The 27,795-nt window shown below is 45.9% G+C and overlaps 1 protein-coding gene and 1 pseudogene across 8 annotated transcripts in view; both read right to left on the bottom strand.

Moving 5' to 3' along the window:
* The window catches only part of MAST2 (microtubule associated serine/threonine kinase 2), a 229,155-nt gene extending 216,313 nt beyond the window's left edge, over window positions 1-12,842 (bottom strand). For all 8 annotated transcript variants that reach the window (XM_030823812.1, XM_030823814.1, XM_030823815.1 and 5 more), the window contains exon 1: window positions 12,373-12,842. In XM_030823812.1, the coding sequence (XP_030679672.1) occupies window positions 12,373-12,549 (177 nt within the window). In that variant the 5' untranslated portion in view covers window positions 12,550-12,842. The remainder of the gene's footprint in view (window positions 1-12,372) is intronic.
* A 13,707-nt stretch (window positions 12,843-26,549) lies between these two features.
* LOC101177695 lies at window positions 26,550-27,311 on the bottom strand (annotated as a pseudogene).
* Window positions 27,312-27,795: the final 484 nt, after the last annotated feature.

The raw sequence follows: 27,795 nt of genomic DNA, 5'->3' as shown, positions 1-27,795 counted from the left end.
ATAAATTAACCTTAGCTTACTGTAATTTTTTACTTTATAAACTTTTTAATTTTTTTTAAAAAAGGGTGTCATTCTGTTGCCAACGCTGGAATATGGTGGCACAATCATAGCTCACTGCAGCCTCTAACTACTGCACTCAAGCCATCCTCCTGCCTTAGCCCCCCAACATAGCTGGGACTACAGGCATGAGCCACCACACCCAGCTAATTTTTTTTTTTTTTATTTTTTTTTGAGATGGAGTCTTGCTCTGTCGCCCAGGCTGGAGTGCAGTGGCACAATCTCGGCTCACTGCAAGCTCCGCCTCCCAGGTTCATGCCATTATCCTGCCTCAGCCTCCCAAGTAGCTGGGACTACAGGCGCCCACTACAATGCCCAGCTAATTTTTTTTTTTTTTTTTTTTTTTGAGACGGAGTCTTGCTCTGTCACCCAGGCTGGAGTGCAGTGACGCAATCTCGGCTCACTGCAAGCTCCGCCTCCCGGGTTCACGCCATTCTCCTGCCTCAGCCTCTCCGAGTAGCTGGGACTACAGGCGCCCGCCACCACGCCCAGCTAATTTTTTGTATTTTTAGTAGAGACGGGGTTTCACCATGGTCTCAATCTCCTGATCTCGTGATCCACCTGCCTCGGCCTCCCAAAGTGCTGGGATTACAAGTGTGAGCCACCACGCCCGACCCTACGCCCAGCTAATTTTGTGTATTTTTAGTAGAGACGGGGTTTCACCGTGTTAGCCAGGATGGTCTCCATCTCCTGACCTCATGATCCACACTCCTCAGCCTCCCAAAGTGCCACACCCAGCTAATTTTTTTTATTTTTTGTAAAGACAGTCTTCCTATCTTGCCTAGACTGGTCTCCAACTCCCGGGCTCAAGTGATCCTCCCACCTCAGCTTCCCAAAGTGCTGAGATTACAGACGCGAGCCACCATGCCCAGCCTTTTATAACTTTTTGACTCTTCTGTAATAACACTTAGCTTAAAATACAAACACATTATACAAAATATTTTCTTTCATTATCCTTATTCTATAAGCTTTTTTCTATTAACAAAATTTTCTTTTTTTACTTTTAAAACTGTTTTGTTAGAAAGTAAGATACAAACATACGCACTAGCCTAGGCCTACACAGGGTCGAGATCATCAATATCACTGTCTTCCACCTCCACATCTTGTCCCATGGGAAGGTATTCAGGGGCAATAATGGAGCAATAATGGAGGTGACAGGGAGCTGTCATCTCCTATGGTAACAATGCCTTCCCTGGAATTACACTGAAGGACTTGTCTGAGGCTGTTTTACAGTTAACTTTTGTTTTGTTTTGTTTTGTTTTTTGAGACGGAGTCTCGCTGTCGCCCAGGCAGGAGTGCAGTGGCGTGATCTCGGCTCACTGCAGGCTCTGCCCCCTGGGGTTCACACCATTCCCCTGCCTCAGCCTCCCGCGCAGCTGGGAATACAGGCGCCCGCCACCATGCCTGGCTAATTTTTTTGTATTTTTAGTAGAAACAGGGTTTCACTGTGTTAGCCAGGATGGTCTTGATCTCCTGACTTCGTGATCCGCCCGCCTTGGCCTCCCAAAGTGCTGGGATTACAGGCGTGAGCCACCGCGCCCGGCCAACTTTTTTTTTTTAATAAGTAGGGGTACACTCTAAAATAACAATAGAAAGTATAGTATAGTAAATACATAAGCAAGTAACATAGTTGTATATTATCATCATTAGGTATTATGTGCTGTGCATGCACTAACTCTATGTGCTGTACCTTTATACCACGGCAGTGCTGTAGGTTTGTTTACACAGGCATTACCATGAACATGTAATGTGTTGCACTACAATGTTGTAATAGCTAGATGTCACTAGGCAATAGAAATTTTTCAACTCTGTTATAATCTTATGGGAAGCCAGGCATAATAGTTCATGCCTATAATCCCAACACTTTGGAAGGCCAAGGCAGAAGGATTGCTTGAGGCCAAGAGTTCAAGACCAGCCTGGGCAACATAGCAAGACTTCATCTCTATTTAAAAAAAAAAATTTTAATAAAAAAAAATAATCTGGCCAGGCGCAGTGGTTCATGCCTATAATCCCAGCACTTTGGGAGGCCGAGGTGGGCAGATCACCTGACGTCAGAAGTTCGAGACCAGCCTGGCCAACATGGTGAAACCCTGTCTCTACTAAAAATATAAAAATTAGCCAGGTGTGGTGGCAGAAGCCTGTAATCCCAGCTACTCGGGAGGCTGAGGCAGAAAAATCATCTGAATCCGGAAGGCAGAGGTTGCAGTGAGCCAAGATCGTGCCACTGCACTCCAGCCTGGGGGACAAGAGCGAAACTTCGCTCAAAAAAAAAAAAAATTGGCCAGGCGTGGTGGCGGCTGCCTGTAATCCTAGCTACTTGGGAGGCTGAGGCAGGAGAATCACTTGAACCCAGGAGGCGGAGGTTCCAGTGAGCTGAGATCGCACCACTGCACTCCAGCCTGAGCAACACAGCAAGACTCAGTCTCAAAAAAAAAAAAATGATAATAATAATAATAATAATCTTATGGGACCCCCATCTTGTATGTCATCCATCACTGACTAAAACATAATTATGGGCCGGGCGCGGTGGCTCACGCCTGTAATCCCAGCACTTTGGGAGGCTGACGTGGGCGGATCACGAGGTCAGGAGATCGAGACCATCCTGGCTAACGTAGTGAAACCACGTCTCTACTCTACTAAAAAAATACAACAAATTAGCCAGGCGAGATGGCGGGCGCCTGTAGTCCCAGCTACTCGGGAGGCTGAGGCAGGAGAATGGTGTGAACCCCGGGGGGCGGAGCCTGCAGTGAGCCGAGATCGCACCACTGCACTCCAGCCTGGGCAACAGTGAGACTCTGTCTCAAAAAAAAAAACAACAAAAAAAAACCAAAAAACATAATTATGTGGAACATGACTGTATTCAGAGAAAAAGAAAATAAATAGTTGCATCTATACTGAACATGTACAGATATTTTTTCTTGTCACTATTCCCTAAGCAATAGAGTATAACAGCTATTTACATAGCATTTACATTGTATTATGTATTATAAATAATCTGGAGATGATTTAAAGTACATGGGAGGATATACATAGGTTACATGCAAATACTACGCCATTTTATAGATAGAACTTGAGCATACCAGAGTTTGGTATCTGCAGGGGGTCATGTACTCAATCCCCCAGAGATATTGAGGGACAACTGTAGCAGCAAACAGACCTGAGGGACTGAATGTGGAATACAGGTAAGGTTAAGAAAAAAATCAAACACAACCTCCAGTTTTGTTCTGGTAAATGAGTAGTGCTATCTATTGACATGAGGAAGACTGGGGAAGAAGCAGACTAGAAAGTGAAAAATCAAGACTTCATTTTTGGACATGTTAAGTTTGAGAGGTCTCTGAGCTATCCAAATGAAAATGTTACACAGACTGTTAAAAATAGGAGTAGGGCCAGGCACAGCGGCCGATGCCTGAAATCCCAGCACTTTGGGAGGCTGAGGTGGGCGGATCACCTGAGGTCGGGAGTTTGAGACAGCCTGACCAACATGGAGAAACCTAGTCTCTACTAAAAAATACAAAATTAGCCAGGCGTGGTGGCACATGCCTGTAATCCCAGCTACTCAGGAGGCTGAGGCAGGAGAATCACTTGAACCTGGGAGGCGGAGGTTGCAGTGAGCCAAGATGGCACCACTACACTCCAGCCCCGACAACAGTGCGAGACTCCGTCAAAAAAAAAAAAAAAAAGCTTACAGATTGATCTTTAGGCCAAGAGACATCCAGAACAAAGATGGGAAAACTCTGTAAGCACATGTGTCCTACCCTCATCAGGGAACATTTGCCAACCTGCTTCAAGCCACCATAGGCTCTCTGCTCCCAGTACTTTTGATGAAACTAAATATTTCAAAGTTCATAGCTTTTGAGGAGCTGGCCCTTACCCATACCCTGGATAAGAGGGAAAGGAGGTCAAATAAACTTTTGCACTGAAAACTCGGAAGATTTCTCAAATGCTCAAGTCTCAACAGCATGTCCTGCATCCTATCCTCCACACAGTGGCCAGAGTAATCCAACTAAAACACAAATAAGAATATACTGCTCCTGTGCCGTGCGTGGTGGCTCACACCTGTAATCCCAGCACTTTGGGAGGCCGAGGCGGGCAGATCACCTGAGGTCAGGAGGTCCAGACCAGCCTGGCTAACATGGTGAAACCCCGTCTTTACTAAAAATACAAAAATTAGGCCGGGCGCAGTGGCTCACGCCTATAATCCTAGCACTTTGGGAGGCCGAGACGGGCAGATCACGAGCTCAGGAGATCAAGACTATCCTGGCTAACAGTGAAACCCCGTCTCTACTAAAAATACAAAAAAATTAGCTGGGCGTGGTGGCAGGCTCCTGTAGTCCCAGCTACTCGGGAGGCTGAGGCAGGAGAATGGCGGGAACCCGGGAAGCGGAGCTTGGAGTGAGCCAAGATCAGGCCACTGTACTCCAGCCTGGGTGACAAAGTGAGACTCTGTCTCAAAAAAAAAAAAAAAAAAAAAAAGCCGGGTGCAGTGGCTCACTCCTGTAATCCCAGCACTTTGGGAGGCGGAGGAGGGCAGATCACGGGGTCAGGAGACGGAGACCATCCTGGCTATCGTGGTGATACCCCGCCTCTACTAAAAATACAAAAAAATTAGCCAGGCGTGGTGGCAAGAGCCTGTAGTCCCAGCTACTCCGGAGGCTGAGGCAGGAGAATGGCGCAAACCTGGGAGGCGGAGCTTGCAGTGAGCCGAGATTGCGCCACTGCAGTCGAGTCTGGGCGACAGAGCGAGACTCCGTCTCAAAAAAAAAAAAGAATACAAAAATACAAAAATTTGCTGGGCGTGGTGGCATCCCAGCTACTCGAGAGGCTGAGGCAGGAGAATTGCTTGAACCCCGCAGGCAGAGGCTGCAGTGAGCCGAGATCGCGCCATCGCACTCCAGCCTGGGAGACAAGAGCGAGACTTCCTCTCAAAGAAAAAAAAAAAAAGAATATACTGCTCTGGGCTAGGCACGGTGGCCCATGCCTGTAATCCCAACACTTTAAGAGGCCGAGCCGGGTGGATTACTTGAGGTCGGGAGTTTGAGACCAGCCTGACCAACATGGAAAAACTCCATCTCTACTAAAATACAAAATTAGCCAGGCGTGGTGGCGAATGCCTGTAATCCCAGCTACTTGGGAGGCTGAGGCAGGAGAATAGCTTGAACCCGGGAGGCGGAAGTTGCGGTGAGCCGAGATCGTGCCACTGCACTCCAGCCTGGGCCACAGAGCAAGACTCTGCCTCAAAAAAAAAAAAAAAAAAGAATATACTGTTCCCCTACTTATGGTTTTTTTTTTTTTTTTGAGATGGACTCTCGCTCTGTTGCCAGGATGGAGTGCAGTGGCGCGATTTTGGCTCACCGCAACCTCCACCTCCTGGGTTCAAGCGATTCTCCTGCCTCAGCCTCCCAAGTAGCTGGGATTACAGGCGCCCACCAAGACACCTGGCTAATTTTTGTATTTTTAGTAGAGACGGGGTTTCATCATGTTGGCCAGACTGGTCTCGAACTCCTAACCTTAGGTGATCCACCCGCCTTGGCCTCCCAAAGTGCTGGGATTACAGGCGTGAGCCACCACACCCAGCCAATTATCCTTTTATATCACACTAAAGACCCTCAACAATCAAAGCTTCTTTAATCTCTAACTTAGCATTTATGCCTTCAACGTAAAGCTCTGGGTCTGGCAATAGAAAACCGATTATAGTTCCCTATATATATTATGCAGCTTCCCTTCTATGTGCTTTCTGCCCTATGCTTTTCCCAATGTACTAACCCTGTAATGCAGAGGAAAGAGGTTCTGATTTCCATTAAAATAATTTTTTAAAATTCCTGTCACACTGAGGGTATTTTAGGAACTAAAGTTGAACTCATCTTCTGCCATCCCCAAAAATATTCTATTTCCTTTGTCTACTCCTATCATACAACCATTATTACTCAAATTACCAAAATTCAAAATATTTGAATCATTCTCCATTCATTCATTCAATAAATAATTACTGAGCACCTATTGTGAGCAAAGCCTTTGGCTCTGCATTGTTAGACAAAATGATGACGTAGTTCTTACCTTCAATAACATGCAACTTAAAAGCAAAAATGAAATACAAATGAATACAGAAAGATGAAAGTGCTAAAACACATTCATCCTTTCATTCAGCAAATATTTATTCAGCATCTACCTTATATGCCCAGGAATGGATCAAACAATGTGTTACAGAAACAAAATGAGACAAGACTACTTATTAAGCACCTACTTATTATGTGCTTTCCAATCATTTTTGCATTTAATCTCTTGGAACCTAAGCTTTCACTTTTAAACCACAGAATTTTGAGGACTGGAATTTCAGGACATTCACAGATTTCCTGAAGCCCAATTAAGGATCCTCCAAGGATCCCATGTGGAAAAACAACTTTGCAGAAGAGTTTCTTTTTGTGTGTGTGGTTTTGTTTTTGTTTGTTTGTTTTTTGCTTTCTCTTTGAGACACAGTCTCACTCTGTCACCCAGACTGGAGTGCAGTGGTACAACCTTGGCTCACTGCAGCCTCAACTTCCTGGAGTCCCACCTCAGCCTCCCAAGTAGCTGGGCCCACAGGCGTGCACCACCAACCCCAACTAATTTTTGTATTTTTTGTAGAGATGGGGTTTCACCATGTTGCTCAGTCTGGTCTCAAACTCCTGGGCTCAAGCAACCCGCCTGCTCAATCTCCCAAAGTGCTTGGATTACAAGTATGAGCCACCACACCTGGCCTCACAGAAGTTTCTGTGGCATTTGAGTTAGGCCTGGAAAACTGAGTAGAATTTTAATATGCAGAGGCAGAGAATAAAGAGCTTTTCAAACTGATGACTAATTAAAGTATATCAAAGTGCCTAACAATAAACAAATACTTACTGAATGTCTATTACATACCAGTTAAAATACTAGAGGCTGAAGATACCATGATGATTAAGACAGCCTCAGAGGAATTCATTTGACTGACTTACAATCAATTAGGACATTGAGCAAATATCTGTGTTTCTAATAAATACACAAATAACTATGTTTCAAGTACTATACTAAGCCCTAGGTATACAGAAGTAAATGGAACAGTCTGAGTCTCAAAGAACCTACTAATGAGAGAAACAAGACAATTTTAGTATTGTATGCCATGATCAAGAAAAGCAGAGGGTCCTAAGGAACCAAGAGAAGTGGCATCTAACTTTGACTCTTCTAATAAAAAGTGCTAAGTATCAAGTAGATCTTGAATGCCAAGGTCTTCAGGCTTAATTCTATGCGTAATAAGAAGCTAATGAAGGTCTATGAATATAGAGAAATGAAATGAACATTTAACGAGTATTTATAAAGCACTTACCATTAGCCAGGGAGGCAATGAGTTCCAATCTTTTGTTAATAGAACATGAAATATATTAGAGGTTAAAAGACTGAAGACTGAGTAAATACAGTTAAGATATTGCAACAACCAAGACTAAACTTTATAAATATGAAATTAAGGTAGTGACAATGGGAATAATGGTTTGAAAGATTTCATGAAGGTAGAATCGAGAGAACCTAATGCCAGACTGGCTAAGGGAGTCAAAGGAGAAGAAGTAAAAGACCACAGATGTGGGCCAGGCGCAGTGGCTCACGCCTGTAATCCTAATACTTTGGGAGGCTAAGGCGGCTGGACTGCCTGAGCTCAGGAGTTCGAGACCAGCCTGGGCAACACGGTGAAACCCCATCTCTACTAAATACAAAAAATTAGCCAGGCATGTGCTACTCAGGAGGCTGAGACAGGAGAAACACTTGAACCTGGGAGGCAGAGGATACAATAAGCTGAGATTGTGCCACTGCACTCCAGCCTGGGCGACAGAGCAAGACTCCATCTCAAAAACAAACAAACAAACAGGCCGGGCACAGTGGCTCACGCCTGTAATCCCAGCACTTTGGGAGGCCGAGGCGGGCGGATCACGAGGTCAGGAGATCGAGATCATCCTGGCTAACACGGTGAAACCCTGTCTCTACTAAAAAAATACAAAAAATTAGCCGGGGGCGGTGGCGGGCGCCTGTGGTCCCAGCTACTCGGGAGGCTGAGGCAGGAGAATGGCATGAACCCGGGAGGCAGAGCTTGCAGCGAGCCAAGATCGCGCCACTGCACTCTGGCCTGGGAGAAAGAGCAAGACTCTGTCTCAAAAAAAACAAACAAACAAACAAACAAAAAAAGCCATGGATGTAATTTCATGTTGGATGACAAAAAGGAAAGATACAGAGAGAAGCACATTTCAACACAGAAATTATTCTATTTTCATGATACAGTAAACCACTGACCTTCTGGAGATCCAAGTCCTACGTCCTGATTAGAACGTATTCCTAAATACCAGTATAATAAAAAGTGTAACAAGCACTGTTCCATGTCATGAGAAACGGAAAAAAAAAGTTACGTGTGAGATGTAGATGCTTGCTGATCAGCTGGGCTCTTACTACCCAAATAAATAGAATTCAACCAGTCTCAACACACACAATGAAAATTTTGGCCTTTTAAAATCATAAATTATTACAAATTATGAACTCTCAAGGTCACTATCAAATTATAAAAATCACAAATGTTAGGCCGGGCACAGTGGCTCACACCTGTAATCCCAGCACTTTGGGAGGCCGAGGCAGGTGGATCACCTGAGGTCAGGAGTTCAAGATCAGCCTGGCCAACATAGTGAAACCCCGTCTCTACTAAAAATACAAAAATTAGCCAGGCGTGGTGGTGGGCGCCTGTAATCCCAGCTACTGGGGAGGCTGAAGCTGGAGAATCACTTGAGCCTGGGAGGCAAAGGTTGCAGTGAGCTGAGCTGAGGTCCCACCACTGCACTCCAGCCTGGGCGACAAAGTGAGACCCTGTCTCAAAAAAAAAAAAAAAAATCACAAATGTTAAGAACACAAATGATGAGTCTATGGTGGAAATGTTACGCACAAAAATGGAAATGTAGAGCTAAGGAAAGAGGTCACACCTAAAGAGACTCAGCTCACTTTACAAGGATGTTCTGTGACACAATGCCATAAATAAAGAGGACTGCAGACCCTTGTTCTACATCCTCAACATCTACAAACAGAGTGAGCCTGCTAAATAGAGTACGATAAAGGATCAAGCTAAGGACAGAGGACATGTCCTCAAGGAACATTTCAGGAACAGGAAGAGAAAACAGACAAAGACACACAAGAGAGCAGTCAAAGAAGCAGTAACAGAATGGATATTATAATATGAAAAAAGAGAAAAAAATGTCAAGAAGGAACACACAGTCAACAGTGACAAACAGTTCACAGAGGTCGGACAAGATGAGGGAAAGACTATCAGATTTAGTAATTTAAAGGTTCCCAGGACTTTTACATATTTCCCTCTGTAACTATTTCACAATGAAAACTTTTCACAAGCAGCCATGAATTATATTTTAATTTGAAAAACAAGCTGGGCATTCATGCCTGTAATCCCAGCACTTTGGGAGGTCAAGGTGGGAGAATCACTTGAGCCCAGGAGTTCGAGGCTAGCCTGAGCAACATGGTAAGATACCGCCTCTACAAAAAAATAAAAAATTAGGCCGTGGTAGTTCACGCCTGTAATCCCAGCGCTTTGGGAGGCCAAGGCGGGCAGATCATCTGAGGTTAGGAGCTCGTGACTAGCCTGGCCAACATGGTGAAACCCCATCTCCACTAAAAATAGAGAATTAGCCAGGCATGGTGGTGCATGCCTGTAATCCCAGCTATTCGGGAGGCTGAGGCAGGAGAATCGCTTGAATCCGGGACCAGAGGTTGCAGTGAGCCGAGAATGTGCCGCTGCACTCCAGCCTGGGCAACAGGCAAGACTCCGTCTCAAAAAGAAAAAGAAAAAGAAATTAAAAAATTAGCCAGACATGGTGGTATGTGACTATGGTCCCAGCTACTTGGGAGGCTGAGGCAGGAGGATCACTTGAGCCTGGGAGTTCAAGGCTGCCGTGAGCTATGACTGCACCACTACACTCCAGCCTGGGTGACAGAGATCCTGTCTCAAAAAGAAAAATAAGTTTTAGTAACCATCACAATACATTCATACAATGGAAAATTACACAGCAATGAAAAAGAACTGTTCCTACAAGCAACAACATGGATGAGTCTCAAGACATGATCTGAATGAAAGAATCTGGTCACAAAACAGTACAGACTACGATTCCATTTATATGAAGTATTAGTTCAAAACAAATCTATAGTGACAGAAGTAGTGAGGGAGGTTACATCTGTAAAAGGGTAGTGCTAGGAGAAAGCACAGGGAGCATTTTAGGGTACTGGGAATGTTCTCCATCCTGATGTGAGTTGTGATCATACAGGTACTCATTCTGTAATATTTCATGGACTGAATGAACCTTTGATTTGTCAAACCTCAATAAAAAAGTAATCCCACACAAAAAAAGGTTTTGTTGACCTTAAAGACATCAGTTTTGGGAAAGTATAAGTGAAGAAGCCAAACCATATTAGAAATGTATACAAGGTGAGGAAGCTAAGACACTGAATACAAACTCATTTTTCAAGCAGGTTGTTGGGGAAGCAAGAAGAGATAACAAAGTAGTTTGGGTAGGTTACACAATTCAGGGAAATTATGTTGTTTTGTTTTTATTTGTGATATAAAACAAAGAGAGTAACAAGGGTCTAAGGCAAACAAAAGAGGAGGAAATCAAAGACATAAGTAGAGAAATTAGCCTCGGAGAGGAGGATGAGTACTTCTTCCTCTGAGATTGAAGCTAAGGATGAGTAAACACAAAAATCATAAAATAAAGAGGAGGGAAAAATCAAGTAATCTTGAACTCTTTCATGAAATATGCAGTAAGGTGAACTGGACAGGTAAACTGAGACAGGAAAGGATCTGGACTTGAAGTTCATTGTACAAGTTTTGACTAGATGATACTGCAGAGAATGTAAAAGATAAGTATTAGGCACATGGGGGAGTAAATTGCAGCAAGAGGACAACGCTCAGCAGCTGAAAGCACGGGCAGAGATGGTCAATGGTGCAGTCTCCTCAGGACTCAGTGGGGAATAAGAGGTGGAAGAACAAAAGGGGAGAAAAGTCCAAGGGCTACCTAGCATGGTATATAATTTTTAAAGTGTCTAAAGGGCCGGGCACAGTGGCTCATGCCTGTAATCCCGATTACCTGAGGTCGGAGTTCGAGACCAGCCTGGCCAACATGGTGAAACCCTGTCTCTACTAAAAATACAAAAAAATTAGCTGGACATGGTGGTAGGTACCTGTAATCCCAGCTAGTCGGGAGGCTGAGGCAGGAGAATCGCTGAACCCAGGAGGTGGAGGTTGCAGTGAGCCGAAATAACGCCACTGCACTCTCGCCTGGGCGACAGAGCGAGACTTCGTCTCAAAAAAAAAAAGTGTCTAAGGAAAATGCTAATTTATCTGAGAGAAAAGAGGTAAGAGACCTATAAGAAGTCTTAAAACATTTAAGGATGAAGTCACTAGGATCCCGAATAGAGCTGAACAAAAGGAAAGCTGTCACTAGAGTTCATTACTACCGAACATTTTTCTGTAAATCCAACAAGACCAAAGATCACTTATTCTCCTTTCACTAAACTTACTACCGCTACTAGTGGGAGCTTCTCTTGCCTGATAAAACTGACCTTTATCCCTTACTCATAAATACACCTACTCTTGACTAATAAATTATATAAACACATCCTGTTCATTCAGAAACTCCATGAATATTTGTATGCTGCTGTGTTTTCCCAATAATGTGTTTTCAGTGGAAAACTAGAAGGCAAACCATAGATCTACGAATTCTGTTCACAAAATTGGGCTTAACACTGCTCACATGCAGGTGTTTCACAAGTGCTTTCTTGTGAAATAGATGGTTGGTAAAGAGAGCCTTAACAATGATTGTGAACACACTGGTACAAAAGTATAATGATGGCCAAATCAGAGAATGCTTGGGAGTGTCATCCGTTTTTACAACAGGATAACACTGTATCAAATTGACTTACCCCATCTTACTCTATTTACTCCTACGGGCAACTCCTCAACGCCTCTTTAGTAAGCCTACTCGTTGCAGCTCACACACTCAGCCCGCATTCCAGCGTCCTTTCGCCCCATCTAGAACCCCTATCTCTTGCACCAATTTTTCATTCTTCTACTCCCCCATTTCCAATACAACCCCAGGCCACCACTTTCATTTCTCCACTCCCCATTTCTCGGCCTCCCCAGACCTCCCACTCCTCCCCGCGAACTACTCAGACCCCACCCCTCCAAAGCTCCAGCCCGGGTCCTCCCGCCGAAGATCCCCTCCCCCACGGCTTCCATTCAGGTTCCCCCACCCGGATCCCAACCCGCCCTACCTGCTCCTTGCCCTCGGGCCCCGCGGGGCCCGTCCGCTCCTCCAGCCGCTGCCTCCCGGGCGGCGCTCGCCGGCGCGGCAGCAAAGACTGGGGCTGCTCCGCCGCCCGCTGAACTCCATCCTCCCGGCGGTCGGGCGGCGGCGGCTGCGGTCGGTCGCGGCAGCGGCTCCGCTTCATATCCGCAGCTGGGGCCCACGGGCGTCAGCGCCGCGACTGTCCCGGCTCCGCACTGCCCCGGGCCGCAGCGCAGCCGCGCCAACCACCGCCCGCGGCCACCATGGCCGGGCGGGCGCCCTAAGCCACCGACTCCAGCCCGCGGCGCCTTCGAGCCTTCTGGGGCCTCCGGCGCCGCGACCTCCTCTGCACTCCTCACGGAAGAGACAGCATCGCTGCCGCCTCGCCTTCTCCCACCCGGCACACGCTGGGCAGGCCACCCGCCGCCGGCTCAGCCGCCTGCCTACAGCCGGCCCCGCCCCTCACGCGCGCGCACCGGGATCCCGCCCGCCACCTCCGGCCGCGCGCCGACTCCCGCGCACGCGCCAGCGAACGGTCGCAAAGGACCCGCCCGTGGCCCTGGCGCGCAGTCGGAGGACCAGAAGGGGGCGGGGCTTTCGGCGCGCCGGCCAGGCTGCGGACTCCCATTGAGTCTTTCATCCATTCATGAAACTGCCGGGCCAAGCTCAGTGCTGGGGACCCAAAAATGAGTTCGAGTCGATCGGTGTCCTCAAGCAACTAAAGAGAGAGGGGCCGGGAGCAGGAAGGAAACAGAATAACACAACTAATGAATAGAAGGCTAATGCATGCCTTTTTATTTAGTGCCTGCCAACCCTCACCTAATTCTCACATCACACTTAGGAGGCAAATCTGCGCATTCTCATATTACAGATAAAGAGACTGAGGGGAGTGAAATGCACCAGGTCACCCAGCAAATCAGTGATCAAACTAGACGGAATTCTGGCTCTTCTGTCCCTTTCCACCGCGTTTGCTCTTTCCGGACAGTAAGACAGTGTGGAAACGCCTATAAAAGTGGAAAAAGTGATGGATTCCTTCTGGGAGGACGGGAGGATGCACATAAACAATGTGCTCTACAGCCTGTCACCAGCCTGCTCCTCTATTCCCTGTCCCAGTTCCTCACCACCCATCCAGTTGCCTCAACCAGAAACCTGGAAATCATCCTGGACTCCTTCCTTGTCCTTTCCTCACATCCAATAAATGAACAAGTCTTATTGCCTCTATAACCTCACTATTTCTCCAATCTGCCTCCTCTTTCCATCCCATTGGCACCACCTCAAGTCTCATCTTCCCTCACCTACTTGACTGGGAAAGTCTTCTGACTAGTTCACTTATACCAGTCTCATTGTCTTCAAACTCATCCTTCAAAAAGCCCTCACAAGACTATTCCTATATGTTACTTGCTTGCTTAAAACAATTAAATGGACCAAGCTCAGTGGCTCACACCTATAATCCCAGCACTTTGGAAGGCCAAGGCGGGCAGATCATGAAGTCAGGAGATCAAGACCATCCTGGCTAACACAGTGAAACCCCGTCTCTACTAAAAATACAAAAAAATTAGCCAGGCGTGGTGGTGGGCGCCTGTAGTCCCAGCTACTCGAGAGGCTGAGAACTGCATGAAGCTGGGAGGCAGAGCTTGCAGTGAGCCAAGATCATGCCACTGAACTCCAGTCTGGGTGACAGAGCAAGACTCCGTCTCAAAAAAAAAAAAAAAAAAAAAAAAAAAAAAAAAAACAGTTAAATGAGGCCGGGCACTGTGGCTCACTCCTGTAATCCCAGCACTTTGGGAGGCCAAGGCAGATGGATAACGAGGTCAGGAGATCAAGACCATCCTGGCTAACACGGTGAAACCCTGTCTGCTAAAAATACAAAAAATTAGCTGGGCGTGATGGCGGGCGCCTGTAGTCCCAGCTACTCGGGAGGCTGAGGCAGGAGAATGGCGTGAACCCGGGAGGCGGAGCTTGCAGTGAGCCAAGATCGTGCCACTGAACTCCAGCCTGGGCAACAGAGCGAGATTCCATCTCAAAAAAAAAAAACAAAACAAAAAAAACAGTTAAATGAATCTCAAGATGAAGTGTAAACTTACTATGGCTGACAAGGCCATCCGAATCTGGCCTCTACCTCCCTCTCCTTCTCCTATTAACCCATGCTGTGACAACTATTTATAATTATTCCAGCTACATGTACAGGGTCTGTCACATCCTTAGTTACAAATAACAGAAACAACTCTGACTATCTTAAGCCTAAGGGGTAATTTCTTAGAAGGCTGCATAGAAAGGATCACATAGCTGAACAGAGATAGGAGAAAAAGACTGTAACTGACAGGAAACAAGGAGCCCCCACAGACTGCACCTCAGGGACAATCTCAGGACACTGCTGTCACAACCACCAGGCAATGAGCTGTGCTGCTACTGTGCACCCCTGCAAAGCAATTCTAACCCTCTCTTCATAGTTGCATCACCATTACAGATCAACAGTCACTGGCAGGAGAACCCACTGACTTAGCCTTGGTAACTTAAGGACCAGAACCCATTCTACCTTCTCACCTTCCATATTGGGACTGCAAGAGTTATTGGGCAGATAGACTCTTAGCTAGTCCTCCTGCTCTACCTGCTTCCCAGTATTTTACACCTTTATGTAATACCTTCCCATGAATGGAGATGAGGCCTGTGACTTGTTTCCAACCAATAGAATACAAAAAAAGTAACACGATATCATTTCCTTGATTATGTTACATTATATAAGACTCTATCTTGCTAGAAGACTCACTCTTGCACTCCTAATGGCCTTGACAAAGCAAGCTGTCATTCTCTGAACTGCCTATGGAGAGGTCCATGTGGCAGGAAACTCCAGGCAACCTCTAGGACAGCCTCTGGCCCAACAGCACCAAAACAAAACAAAAAACTCTGTAGGTCCAATCCTATAAGCAGGAGGAAATAAGTTCTCCTAACAGTGAGACTGAGCTTGGAAACAGGCCCTTCTCCAGTTGAGCACCCAGATGGGAACACAACCCACACAACTTGGTGGAAGCCTGATGAGACCCTGAAGCAAAGAACCGAGCTAAGATAAATCTAGACAGAAACTGTGAGATAATAAATGCATGTTATGTTAAGCTTCTAAGCTTGTGGTAATTATATACATGTTAATACAAAACTAATACAGCCAGATACTTTCTCAGCCTCCCATCAGCCAGAAATGGCAACACAATGTGGCCCACATCCACTTTTTCTTTCTTTTTTTTTTTTTTTTTTTTTGTGATGGAGTCTTACTGTGTCACCCAGCCTGGAAGTGCAATGGCTCAATCTCCACTTATCACAACCTCTGCCTCCCAGGTTCAAGTGATTCTCCTGCTTCAGCCTCCGAGTAGCTAAGATTACCGGTGCATGCCACTGCACCTGCCTAATTTTTGTATTTTTAGTAGAGACAGGGTTTTTCCACATTGGCCAGGCTGGTCTTGAACTCCTGACTTCAGGTGATCTGCCCACCTCAGCCTCCTAAAGTGCTGGGATTACAGGCGTGAGCCACCATGCCCGGCCCCACATCCACTTTTATACTTGTCTTCACCAGCTCAATAAGTGACAAGTCAATTTTTTTTTCCGTTGCTCAGGCCAAAACCTCGGAGTGATCCTTGAGTTCTCTCTTTCTCACATACTTCATATCCACTCCACCAGCAAATCCTGTGCAAATTAGTAGGATATTATAATTAGCTGAGGGAGAGGTGATAGTGACTAGTACTGAGACAATGATAACGTGGATGGACGAACATGGGTGGACTTTAGAGAGATCCAGAAAGTAGAAACCACAGGACCTGTTAACTGCATCAAAGGTGCAGAGAGAGAAAAAGGCCTAAGAATGATTTCCAGCTTTCTGGCTTGGACAACTGAGGTAGGGAACAGAAGAGGGAAAAAAAGTGTGGAACAGATTATGGTCAATTCCATTTTAGATGTGTTTGCTCTGAAGTGCCAGTGAGATATCCAAGTGAAGATGTCTAGTAAGCTACTGGTTACACCAGTGTAGAGCTCAGAACTGAGGGCCACCCATAGTTAGATATTTAACTGATATGAACAATACCATACTCTTAGAATATAAATATGATCACATTACTTTTCCTTATTCTAGTTAGGCCCCTTATGTCATATTATTAGGACGCCTAGTATCTCCTCCTTAATTATCTAAGAACTCCAAAATTGTTTTATATTCCAAAAGGTAAGTATGGGCTGGGCACCGTGGCTCACACCTGTAATCCCAGAACTTTAGGAAGCCAAGGTGGGATGATCACTTGAGCCCAAGATTTTTGAGACCAGCCTAGGTGACATGGCAAAACCCCATCTCTACAAAAAATACAAAAACTAGCTGGGCATGGTGGCACATGCCTGTAGTCCCAGCTACTCAGGAGGCTGAAGTGGGAGGATCACTTGAGCATGGGAGATGGAGGTTGTAGTCAGCCAAGATCACACGACTGCACTCCAGCTTGGGTGACAGAATGCGACCCTGTCTCAAAAAAAAAAAGGTAAGTATAGCAGTTATCTATTGTTATATAACAAACTATCTCACAACTTGTGGCTTAAAACAACAACCATTTATTTAGCTGACATTTTTGTGAGCCAACTGGGCTGTTCTTATGGTCTGGTCCAGTTTATCTAATCACTGGTAGGCTTGCTCATGCATCTGCAGTCAGCTGAGGGCTGGCTGGCTGGTGGCTAAGTCATCTAGAATGGCTTCTGTCACACATATGGCAATTGGCAGGCCATTGGCCATGGCAGTGGGAATGACTAACCCATATAGCTCTCACCATCTGTCAGGCTTACTTGGACTTCTTCACATGACAGCAGTGGTAGGGGGTCCCATGAGGAGGAAGAGACAGTGAGTCGCAGTGTGAAAGCACTTTTCAAATCTCTGTTGATGCCACATTAGCAAGTGTGTCATTGCCAAAGCAAGTTATAAGTCACAAAGCAAGTCATTGCCAAAGCAAGTCAGTGTGGCCAGGGACTAAAGTTACATGGCAAAGGGGAATAGATTCAGGGAGGGGAAGAACTTGTGGCTGTCTTTGAAATCTACTTCAGGAAGATCAGTCCAACTTCCATAGCCAAATTCAGCTATAATTAGATCAGTCCATTGGCATCTTTGCTCCCTGGGACCATGTTATGGACTGAATGTTTGTGTCTCCCCCAAATTTGTACATTAAAGTCCTAACACCTAGTGTGGCTGTATTTGGAGACGAGACCTCTAAGGAAGTAATTAAGCTTAAATGAGATTTTAAGGGTAGGGCCCTAATCCTATGGGATTAATGTCCTTATAAGCAGAGACACCAGAGCATTCACTCTCTCTCGAGGCACATGTACTGAGGAGGGCCATGTGAGAACATAGTGAGAAGACAGCTGTCTACGGGCCAGGAAGAGCGCCCCTACCAGAATCCAAATTGGCTAGAACCTTGATTTTGGATGTTCAGCCTCTAGAACTGTGAAAAAAATAAATTTCTGTGGTTTAAGCCACCTAATCTGTGCTCTTTTGTTATGGTAGCTCAAGCGGACTAATACAAACCACATAACATTGCTTTCAAGAAAGGTCCTTCCAATTCAACAGAGATTTTTTTGAAGGGGGACAATTTCCCTCAGTACTAAGCTCAGTCAAGGATGCCCTTAATTCCATAATTAAGGCCAGAGTTCCCATAATTGAAGCTTAGTCCTCCACTTTTTCATGTCCCATGCATAGCACAGTCATCTCCCAGGGAAAGAAGCAGCCCCAGCACAAGTTCTCCCAAGAAGTCCACTTCCTAGGGACCTTCTGCTCTTCCTGTTAAACACTCAATATAGAAGGGGAGGCCCGGTGCAGTGGCTCACGCCTGTAATCCCGACACTTTGGGAGGCAGAGGCTGGTGGATCACAATGTCAGGAGATCGAGACTATCCTGGCCAACATGGTAAAACCCCGTCTTTACTAAAAATACAAAAATTAGCTGGGCGACATGGTGCATGTTTGTAATCCCAGCTACTCGGGAGGCTGAGGCAGGAGAATCACTTGAACCCGGGAGGCAGAGGTTGCAGTAAGCCGAGATCACGCTGTTGCACTCCAGCCTGGGCAACAGAGTGAGACTGTCTCAAAAAAAAAAAAAAAAAAAAAAAAAAAGGGGTAATTATGCTCCCTGTCCTTAGGCAATGATTACTTGCTAATCCTCTTAAAGGAGATTACCCTAGCGGGCTGGGGAATCTACACATACCCTCCTGGAGAAGGCTGCTTTCAGTGATTCTAACACACTCTGCTCTTCTAAGACTCCCTAGGTAGTTCAAAAGGGCCCACATTACTCTTCGAAGAGTGTCAGCTTCGCGCTGGGCACAGAGGCTCACGCCTGTAATCCCAGTACTTTGGGAGGCCGAGGTGGGCAGATCACCTGAGGTCAGCCTGGCCAACATGGCGAAACCCCGTCTCTACTAAAAATACAAAAACTAGCCGGGCGTGGTGGCAGGCACCTGTAACCCCAACTACTCAGCAGGCTGAGGCAGGAGAATCACTTGAACCTGGGAGACCGAGGTTGCAGTGAGCAGAGATCATGCCATTGCACTCCAGCCTGGGCAACAGAGCAAGACTCCGTCTCAAAAAAAAGAAAAAAAGAGAGCCAGCTTCAATGATTTCTGTATTATTACAGAAATAATGACAAAAACAGATAGTTGTTCCCCAATATCTATTCTCCCCTTCTTCTTATTGTTGGACACATGGACACCGAGAATAAAGACAAATTTCTTTGCCTTCTTTGTGACTAAATATAGTCATGTGACTAAGCTGTGGCCAGTGACATGTGAGCATAAGTGATGAGTGCAGCTTCTAAATTATGCTCTTAAAGAGAAGAAACACATCTTCCGTTTCTTCTTTTGTCCCTTCTTTCATCCTGTTTCTTAGAAAGTATCATGGCAGAAATCGATCTTGGACCACAGGAATGGGAAAAACATCCTAGGGATGACAATGCAACAATAAAGACAGTTCCTAGATTAACTGACAGAGCAGAACTGCCATACTTGCCTTCTGTACTATATGTGAGAGAGAAATACACTCCTATCTTGTTGAAGTCAGTTATTTTGAGTATCTGTAGCAAGTAGCCAAACTTTTCTTTTTTTTTTTTTTTTTTTCTTGAGAGTCTCACTCTGTCACCCAGGCTGGAGTGCAGTGGCACCATCTCGGCTAACTAACCTCCGCATTCCAGTTTCAAGTGATTTTTGTGCTCAGACTCCTGAGTAGCTGGAATTACAGACATGTACCACCGTGCCTAGCTATTTTTTGTATTTTTAGTAGAGACAGGGTTTCACCATGTTGGCCAGGCTGGTGTCCAACTCCTGACCTCAAGTAATCTGCCCTCCTTGGCCTCCCAAAGTGCTGGGATTACAGGCGTGAGCCACCATGCCTGGCCACGAGTAACCAAATTTCTATCTTAATCATTTACTACGATGATTCTGATACCTCTTTTGCTAGAGAAGCTAGTGGGTCACAACTTTTTTTTTTATTTACTTATTTTAATTTTTTAAAAACTTTGTTTTGTAGAGACAAGGGTCTCACTGTGTTGCTCAGGCTGGTCTCAAACTCCTGGCCTCAAGTAATTCACCCACCTCAGCCTCCCAAAGTGCTGAGATAACAGGCACGATCCGCCATGCCGTGCCTTTAAAAAATATTTTTTAGGCCGGGCGCAGTGGCTCACGCCTGTAATCCCAGCACTTTGGGAGGCCGAAGCGGGTGGATCACGAGGTCAGGAGATCGAGACCACGGTGAAACCCCGTCTCTGCTAAAAATACAAAAAATTAGCCGGGCGCGGTGGCGGGCGCCTGTAGTCCCAGCTACTCCGGAGGCTGAGGCAGGAGAATGGCGTGAACCCGGGAGGCGGAGCTTGCAGTGAGCCGAGATCGCGCCACTGCACTCCAGCCTGGGCGACAGAGCGAGACTCCGTCTCAAGAAAAAAATATATATATATTTTTTAGGCCGGGGGCGGCGGCTCATGCCTGTAATCCCAGCACTTTTGGAGGCTGAGGCAGGCAGATCACCTGAGGTCAGGAGTTTGAGACCAGCCTGGCAAACTTGATGAAACCCCGTCTCTACTAAAAATACAAAAATTAGCCGGGCATGGTGGTGGACACCTGTAATCCCTGCTACTCAGGAGGCTGAGGCACAAGGATAGCTTGAACCTGGGAGGCGGAGGTTGAAGTGAGCAGAGATTGTGCCTCTGCACTCCAGCCTGGGTGACAAAGAGAGGCTCTGTCTCAAAACGAACAAAAAAAATTATTTATTTATTTATTTTTTGAGACAGAGTCTCACTGTCACCCAGGTTGCAGTGTAGTGGCGCAATCTCGGCTCACTGCAACCTCCGCCTCAAGCGATCCTCGTGCCTCAGCCTCCCGAGTAGCTGCAAGTAGTATAGGCGCCCGCCACCACACCCGGCTAATTTTTGTATTTTTAGTAGAGACAGGGTTTCACCATGTTGGTCAGGCTGTTCTTGAACTCCTGACCTCGTGATCTGCCCACCTCGGCCTCCCAAAGTGTTAGGATTACAAGTGTGAGCCACTGCACCCAGCCAAAATAATTTTTTTTAAGATGAAGTCTCACTGTCATGCTGGAGTACAGTGGCATGGACATAACTCACTGTATCCTGGAACTCCTGGGCTCAAGAGATCCTTCACCTCAGCCTCCTGAGGAGCTGGAACCACAGGCTTGAGCCACCACACTCATGTCATTTTTTTTTTTTTTTTTGAGACGGAGTCTCGCTCTGTCGCCCAGGCTGGAATGCAGTGGCGCAATCTCGGCTCACTGCAAGCTCCGCCTCCCGGGTTCACGCCATTCTCCTGCCTCAGCCTCTCCGAGTAGCTGGGACTACAGGCGCCCACCACCACGCCCGGCTAAATTTTTTGTATTTTTAGTAGAGACGGGGTTTCACCGTGGTCTCGATCTCCTGACCTCGTGATCCGCCTGCCTCAGCCTCCAAAGTGCTGGGATTACAAGCGTGAGCCACCGCGCCCGGCCAGAAGCCTGGGTCTTTTATGACATCCTGTAACATGGAGCAACTGCTCTAACCCTGGAATGCCTACCTCTAAGCATTTTATTTTTTTTTTGAGACAGAGTCTCACTCTGTCACCCAGTATAGAATACAGTGGTGAGTGGTGTGATCTTGGCTCACTGCAACCTCTGTCTCTCAGGTTTAAGCAATTCTCCTTCCTCAGCCTCCCTAATAGCTGGGATTACAGGCACCCGCCACCATGCCGGACTAATTTTTGTATTTTAGTAGAGATGGGGTTTCACCATGTTGGCCAGGCTGGTCTCAGACTCCTGACCTCAAGTGATCCACTGGCCTTGGCCTCCCAAAGTGCTAGGATTACATACATGAGCCACTGTGCCCGGTCCATCTATTGATGGGAAGAAAATTAACTCCTATATGGGTAAGCCATGTTAATTACTTGCAGCCAAACACATCCCTGATACAGAGAATTTGTTGGAAAAATCCTAAAGTAACTCAGATTATACAAACTGAATCCCATTACTGTCCTTTGCATATTGGATTCATTTTCTTTTCTTTCACTCATCTGGCTTTCTTTACTCCTTGATCCACATGGCAGAAAATATGGCCACGGCTAGCCGGGCATGGTGGTTCATGCCTGTAATCCCAGCACTTTGGGAGGCCAAGGCAGGCGGATCACGAGGTCAGGAGTTTGAGACCAGTCTGGCCAACATGGTGAAACTCTGTCTCTACTAAAAATACAAAAATTAGCCAGGCATGGTGGCATGTGCCTGTAGTCCCAGCTACTCAGGAGACTGAGGCGGGAGAGTCGCTTGAACCCGGGAGGCAGAGGTTTCAGTGAGCCAAGATCATGCCACTGCACTCCAGCCTGGGTGACAGAGCAAGACTCCATCTCAAAAAAAAAAAAAAAAAAAAAGAAAGAAAGAAAGAAAATACGGACATGGCCAACAACAGCTTCTATGTTTTACATTGTATATCTACAGTCATTGAAGAGAGATTAACCATACTCTCTTGGTCTTAAATATAAAAAAGTAAGAAGAAACTCATTGTCCCACTTTGGGCCACATGACTGCCCGCAGACCAATCAACCATAGACAGATAGGGTAGGTCAATTATGGACATGCAATCTCCAGCAGTAACCACATGAATAGAACAGGAGGAGAGGCAGTGCCCACCAGAAGGAAGATGCCTGACAGACAAAACCACAGATATTTACTACAAAACCTGAATGAGGGTGGTGGTAGCAGAGTTAGAAGACAGATTCAAAGAGTAATTAGGGAGAAATCAATCGTTGACTGATTGGTTTTGGGGGAGGGCAGCGAAAAAGAAGGAAAAGTTAAGAACAACTTCAAGGGTTTTGTTTCTTGTGAAAAAAAAGAATTACTGATTGAATCAAAATGAATTATTATAAACAGTAACTTTGGCTGTCAATTCTTCTCTTTACGTACTTCACACAGATTTTAACACCAGATTCTAACCTTAGTTCCTAAAGATTCCACACATGTCAATATGAAAATCACAAAGCTGCTGGGCATAGTAGCTCATGCCTGTAATCGCAGCACTTTGGGAGGCTGAGGCAGGTGGATCACGAGGTCAGGAGTTCGAGACCATCCTGGCCAACATAGTGAAACCCTGTATCTACCAAAAATACAAAAAAATTAGCTGGGCATGGTGGTGTGTGCCCCTGTAGTCCCAGCTGCTCCGGAGGCTGAGGCGGGAGAATCACTTGAACCCGGGAGGCAGAGGTTGCAGTGAGCCGAGATTGCGACACTGCACTCCAGCCTGGGCAACAGTGTAAAACTCCGTCTCAAAAAAAGAAAAAAAAAAAAATCACAAAGCTTCCAATAAATGAAGGAGCAGAAAGCAGGGAATAGGTAGTTCACAAAGGATGAAATTAAAGAAGTCTCTGGGCACAGTGGCTCACACCTGTAATCCCAGCACTTTGGGAGGGTGAGGCGGGCAGATCACTTAAGGCCAGGAGTTCAAGACCAGCCTGGCCAGCATGGCGAAATCCAGTCTCTACTAAAAATACAAAAAATTAGCTAGGCGTGGTGGCACACACCTGTAGTCCCAGCTGCTTGGGAGGTTGAGGCACCAGAACCACTTGAACCTGGGAAGCGGAGGTTGCAGTGAGCCAAGATCACACCACTGCCCTCTAGTCTGGGCAACAGAGCAAGACTCTGTCTCAAAAAAAAAAAAAAAAAAAATTAAAGGTGTTAACAAACATGAAAAATGTTCTAACTTACTAGTGATCAAAGAAATGTAAATCAAAACAAGGAGGTAAGTCATTCTAAAAAGCTTATTAGATTAGCAAGTGGGCTGGTTACTGAGGCAATGTGCTAGACCTGGGTGCTCAGCTGTGTTTCAGATGACAAAGGAAACAGGCACAGCCGTCAGAGTAAGCATTGTGGCCAGAGTTATTCATGAACCATAGAAATGTCCCACCCCCATGATTTCACCACTGAAAAAAGATCCTAAGCAAATAATCCAAACTGTGGGAAAAAAGCCCTATGCATTAAAGATGTTTTTCACAGTATTGCTTAAAAGAGTAAAAATAATTTACAAACTAATAGTTGGCCGAGTGCGGTGGCTCACGCCTGTAATCCCAGCACTTTGGGAAGCTAAGGTGGGCTGATCACGAGGTCACGAGATCGAGACCATCCTGGCTAACACGGTGAAACCCTATCTCTACTAAAAATACAAAAATTAGCCAGGCGTGGTGGTGGGCGCCTGCGGTCCCAGCTACTCAGGAGGCTGAAGCAGGAGAATGGCGTGAACCTGGGAGGCAGAGCTTGCAGTGAGCCGACATCCCGCCACTGCACTCCAGCCTGGGCAACAGAGCGAGACTCTATCTCAAACAACAACAACAACAACAACAACAACAACAAACCTAATAGTTAAGTACTGGCCTAATAAATTACAATATCCTGTTACAATGCAACCTTATGCAACCATTAAAATGATACCAAATAAAAAGGATATAGCAACACAGAAAATGTTTTTGGCCGGGTGCAGTGGCTCATGCCTATAATTCCAGCACTTTGGTAGGCTGAGGTGGGTGGATCACGAGGTCAGGAGTTCGAGATCAGCCTGGCCAATATGGTGAAACCCTGTCTGTACTAAAAATACAAAAATTAGCCAGGCGTGGTGGTGTGCACCTGTAGTCCCAGCTACTAGGGAGGCTGAGGCAGAAGAATTGCTTGAACCCAGGAGGTGGAGGTTGCAGTGAGCTGAGATTGCACCACTGGATGACAAAGCGAGACTCCATTTCAAAAAAACATAAATAAAAGAGAGAGAGAAAGAAAATGCTTTTAATGTAACCTTAATTATATTAGCAATGTTCCATGTATAAATTCAAATAAACCCAAAGCATATGAAGTAATAAATGAAAATTCACTTCAGGGTAATTATTACTGGAAGTTTTGTGTGTCTGCAAACCTTTTCTATTCACACAAAATTGTATATCTCAATACTTTTACTCTTCATGTGTCAAAATTTTTCCATGTCATTAATAGTTCTCTGAAACATTTTAAATGGCAGTTTGATAATGTACTGTGCAAATAACATGTAAGTATGTACTCAATATTCCCATTATTTTCAGTAAAGTATGATAAACTTTTGGATGCAAATAATCGAAACTCACCCAAGCTAGCTTAAGGAAAAGATATAAGCTGCTATAAGGATGCTGAAGTGTTTCACAGGATGCAGAAGTAGGAATGCAGAAAGTGACTAGAATGTAGGTGAAATGCTCCAGAGAATATTTTGTCTCTATCTCTTTGTTTTTGTTTTTTTGTTTTTGAGACGGAGTCTGGCTCTGTCGCCCAGGCTGGACTGCAAGCTCTGCCTCCCAGGTTCACGCCATTCTCCTGCCTCAGCCTCCCGAGTAGCTGGGACAACAGGCACCCGCCACTACGCCAGGCTAATTTTTTGTATTTTTAGTAGAGACAGGGTTTCACCGTGTTAGCCAGGATGGTCTTGATCTCCTGACCTCGTGACCCGCCCGCCTCGGCCTCCCAAAGTGCTGGGATTACAGGCGTGAGCCACCGCGCCCAGCCTGTCTCTATCTCTTGTCTCTGCTTCTCTCCACATCTCTGCCCCTATTCTCCTCTCTCTGCAGACTGGCTTTCTCTGTTTTTCAGTCTATCTGGAGGACAATAGCCGTGATACAGTTCCTAAATTTTTATACTCATTCCATTCTAGATATCAGTCCAAACTAAACCCGAATTCCTAGGTGAGAAAGACAATATAATTGACCTAGTTTGGTCAGGTGTCTACCCCAGTCTAATCAACAGTGGTTAGTGGATCAAGGTTCTGCTTTTGAGGCTTGAATAAGAAAGGTGGTGATGTGAATCAGTCCCACTATTCTCAAAAAAGGGTGAATCACTTGTGAGCTGGGAAGATACCCCAAGAGATATCTACTATAGCCTCCATGTGTCAATTTCTCTTCTTAGAATGGATAGATTAAGTGAAATTATTAAGTCAAATGATATGAGCATTTTAAGACCAATTGCTTTCCAATCTACTTTTATTTTCTATTTTTTTTTTTATTTTGAGACACAGTCTCACTCTGATGCCCAGGCTAGAGTGCAGTGGCATTGATCTCAGCTCACTACAGCCTCTGTCTCCCAGGTTCAAGTGATTCTCATGCCTCAGCATCCCCCATGTAGCTGGGATTACAGGTGTACACCCCCCCACCCAGCTAATTTTTTGTATTTTTAGGAGAGACAGGGTTTCACGATGCTGGCCAGGCTGGTCTGGAACTCCTGGTCTCAAGTGGTTCTCCCACCTCGGCCTCCCAAAGTGCTGGGATTACAGATGTGAGCCACTGCACTCAGCTCCAATCTACTTTTTTTTTTTTTTTTTTTTTGAGATGGAGTCTCGCTCTGTCACCCAGGCTGGAGTGCAGGGGTGCTATCTCCCCTCACTGCAAGCTCTGCCTCCTGGGTTCATGCCATTCTCCTGCCTCAGCCTCCTGAGTAGCTGAGACTACAGGCGCCCACCACGACGCCCGGCTAATTTTTTGTATTTTTAGTAGAGATGGGGTTTCACCGTGTTAGCCAGGATGGTCTCAATCTCCTGACCTCGTGATCCGCCCGCTTCGGCTTCCCAAAGTGCTGGAACTACAGGCGTGAGCCTACAGGCATGAGCCACCGTGCTTGGCCCCAAAAGCTTCTTAAGCTGATAAACAACTTCAGCAAAGTTTCAGGATACAAAATCAATCACTAGCAGAAAGCACTAGTATTCCTATCCACCACCAACAGCAGGTGCCTGGGCTTCCACAGCTTCTTCTTCTTGAAGTAAGCATCAATAAGATGTTTGGGGATTTTTACATTGCCGATATCAATTTTGGTTGAGGTGGCAATGACACATTTCTGGTGTGTTCTTCGTAGTAGAACTCGATTGAGGACCAGAGGTCCAGTCACAAGTAACAAGCCACTAGCCAGCTGCTTCAGGAAAACCACCTTCTTGCCCCTGTGGCATACAGTGAGGATGATGAGAATGGTCCCGGGAGTGATGCTGGCTCACAGTTTTCTCATGTGCTGACTGAAGGATTTTTTGCCGTGGCTCAACAGCTTTCAAGGCACGTCTTCAGTAGGATAATATCTAGGCATTTTGCGAAGTTAAACCACCCAGGCATCGCCATTCTTGTCACCACCAACTGGTTTTATAACAGTTGCAAGAAACTTCTTTTTCTTTTCAACCTTAGATTTAGCGGCTGAGTACTTCCTCTTGTACATGGCGTTTCTGGAATACATGGCAGACTGGTAATACCTGTCAATTCCTCTGACAAGGACAGGGTTGTGGCTGCAATGGGGCTTCCCCTTCTTGGGCTTTTTAGTCTTGAGGTTACCCTTTTTCACCTTGCCACCAACATCAGCCTTCTTGGCTTTGGGTTTCTTCTGTTTAGTATCTGGCTTCTCAACTTTTTCACCCACCATCTTGCAAGATGGGAAACAAGTGTCTGCATTTCTTCCAGTCTGCCCACACCTGTTCTCCAGCCACTGCTGTCTCCTGCCTGGTTCCCCTCCTTGCCCTGCCACCAGTTCTTCTGGTCCTCTTCTCCTCCCTGGGAGCCATAGCTGCCTTTGGGCTATACAGGTCTCCCAGCTCTGTTTTCTGGAAACACAGTATTTGTAGAGAAAGTTCAGAGGTCCTCATTAGCAGGAGTCAACACTGCAGCAGTCTATATTGCAGAACAGAAGCTGGGCACTTACACGTGGTATCAAAGCATCAGCTGCCTGGAGAACTTTTCTTTGCTAGTGCTGCGGATAGAGCATGCAATTATGCAGACCAAAGTTTCATTCCCCTGCCCTCAGCTCTCCATGATTTCACCCGCCCCACCCACAGACTCCAATACACAATTCAATCATTGCATTTTGTGTATGGTGTTGTCATTGTCTATCTCCCCCTTAAAGTACTAAC

Source organism: Nomascus leucogenys, chromosome 12 (genome assembly GCF_006542625.1).
Source record: "Nomascus leucogenys isolate Asia chromosome 12, Asia_NLE_v1, whole genome shotgun sequence".
Classification (NCBI taxonomy): Eukaryota; Metazoa; Chordata; class Mammalia; order Primates; family Hylobatidae; genus Nomascus; species Nomascus leucogenys.
Note: the sequence above shows the minus strand (reverse complement) of the source record. Positions and strands in the feature narration are given on the sequence as shown.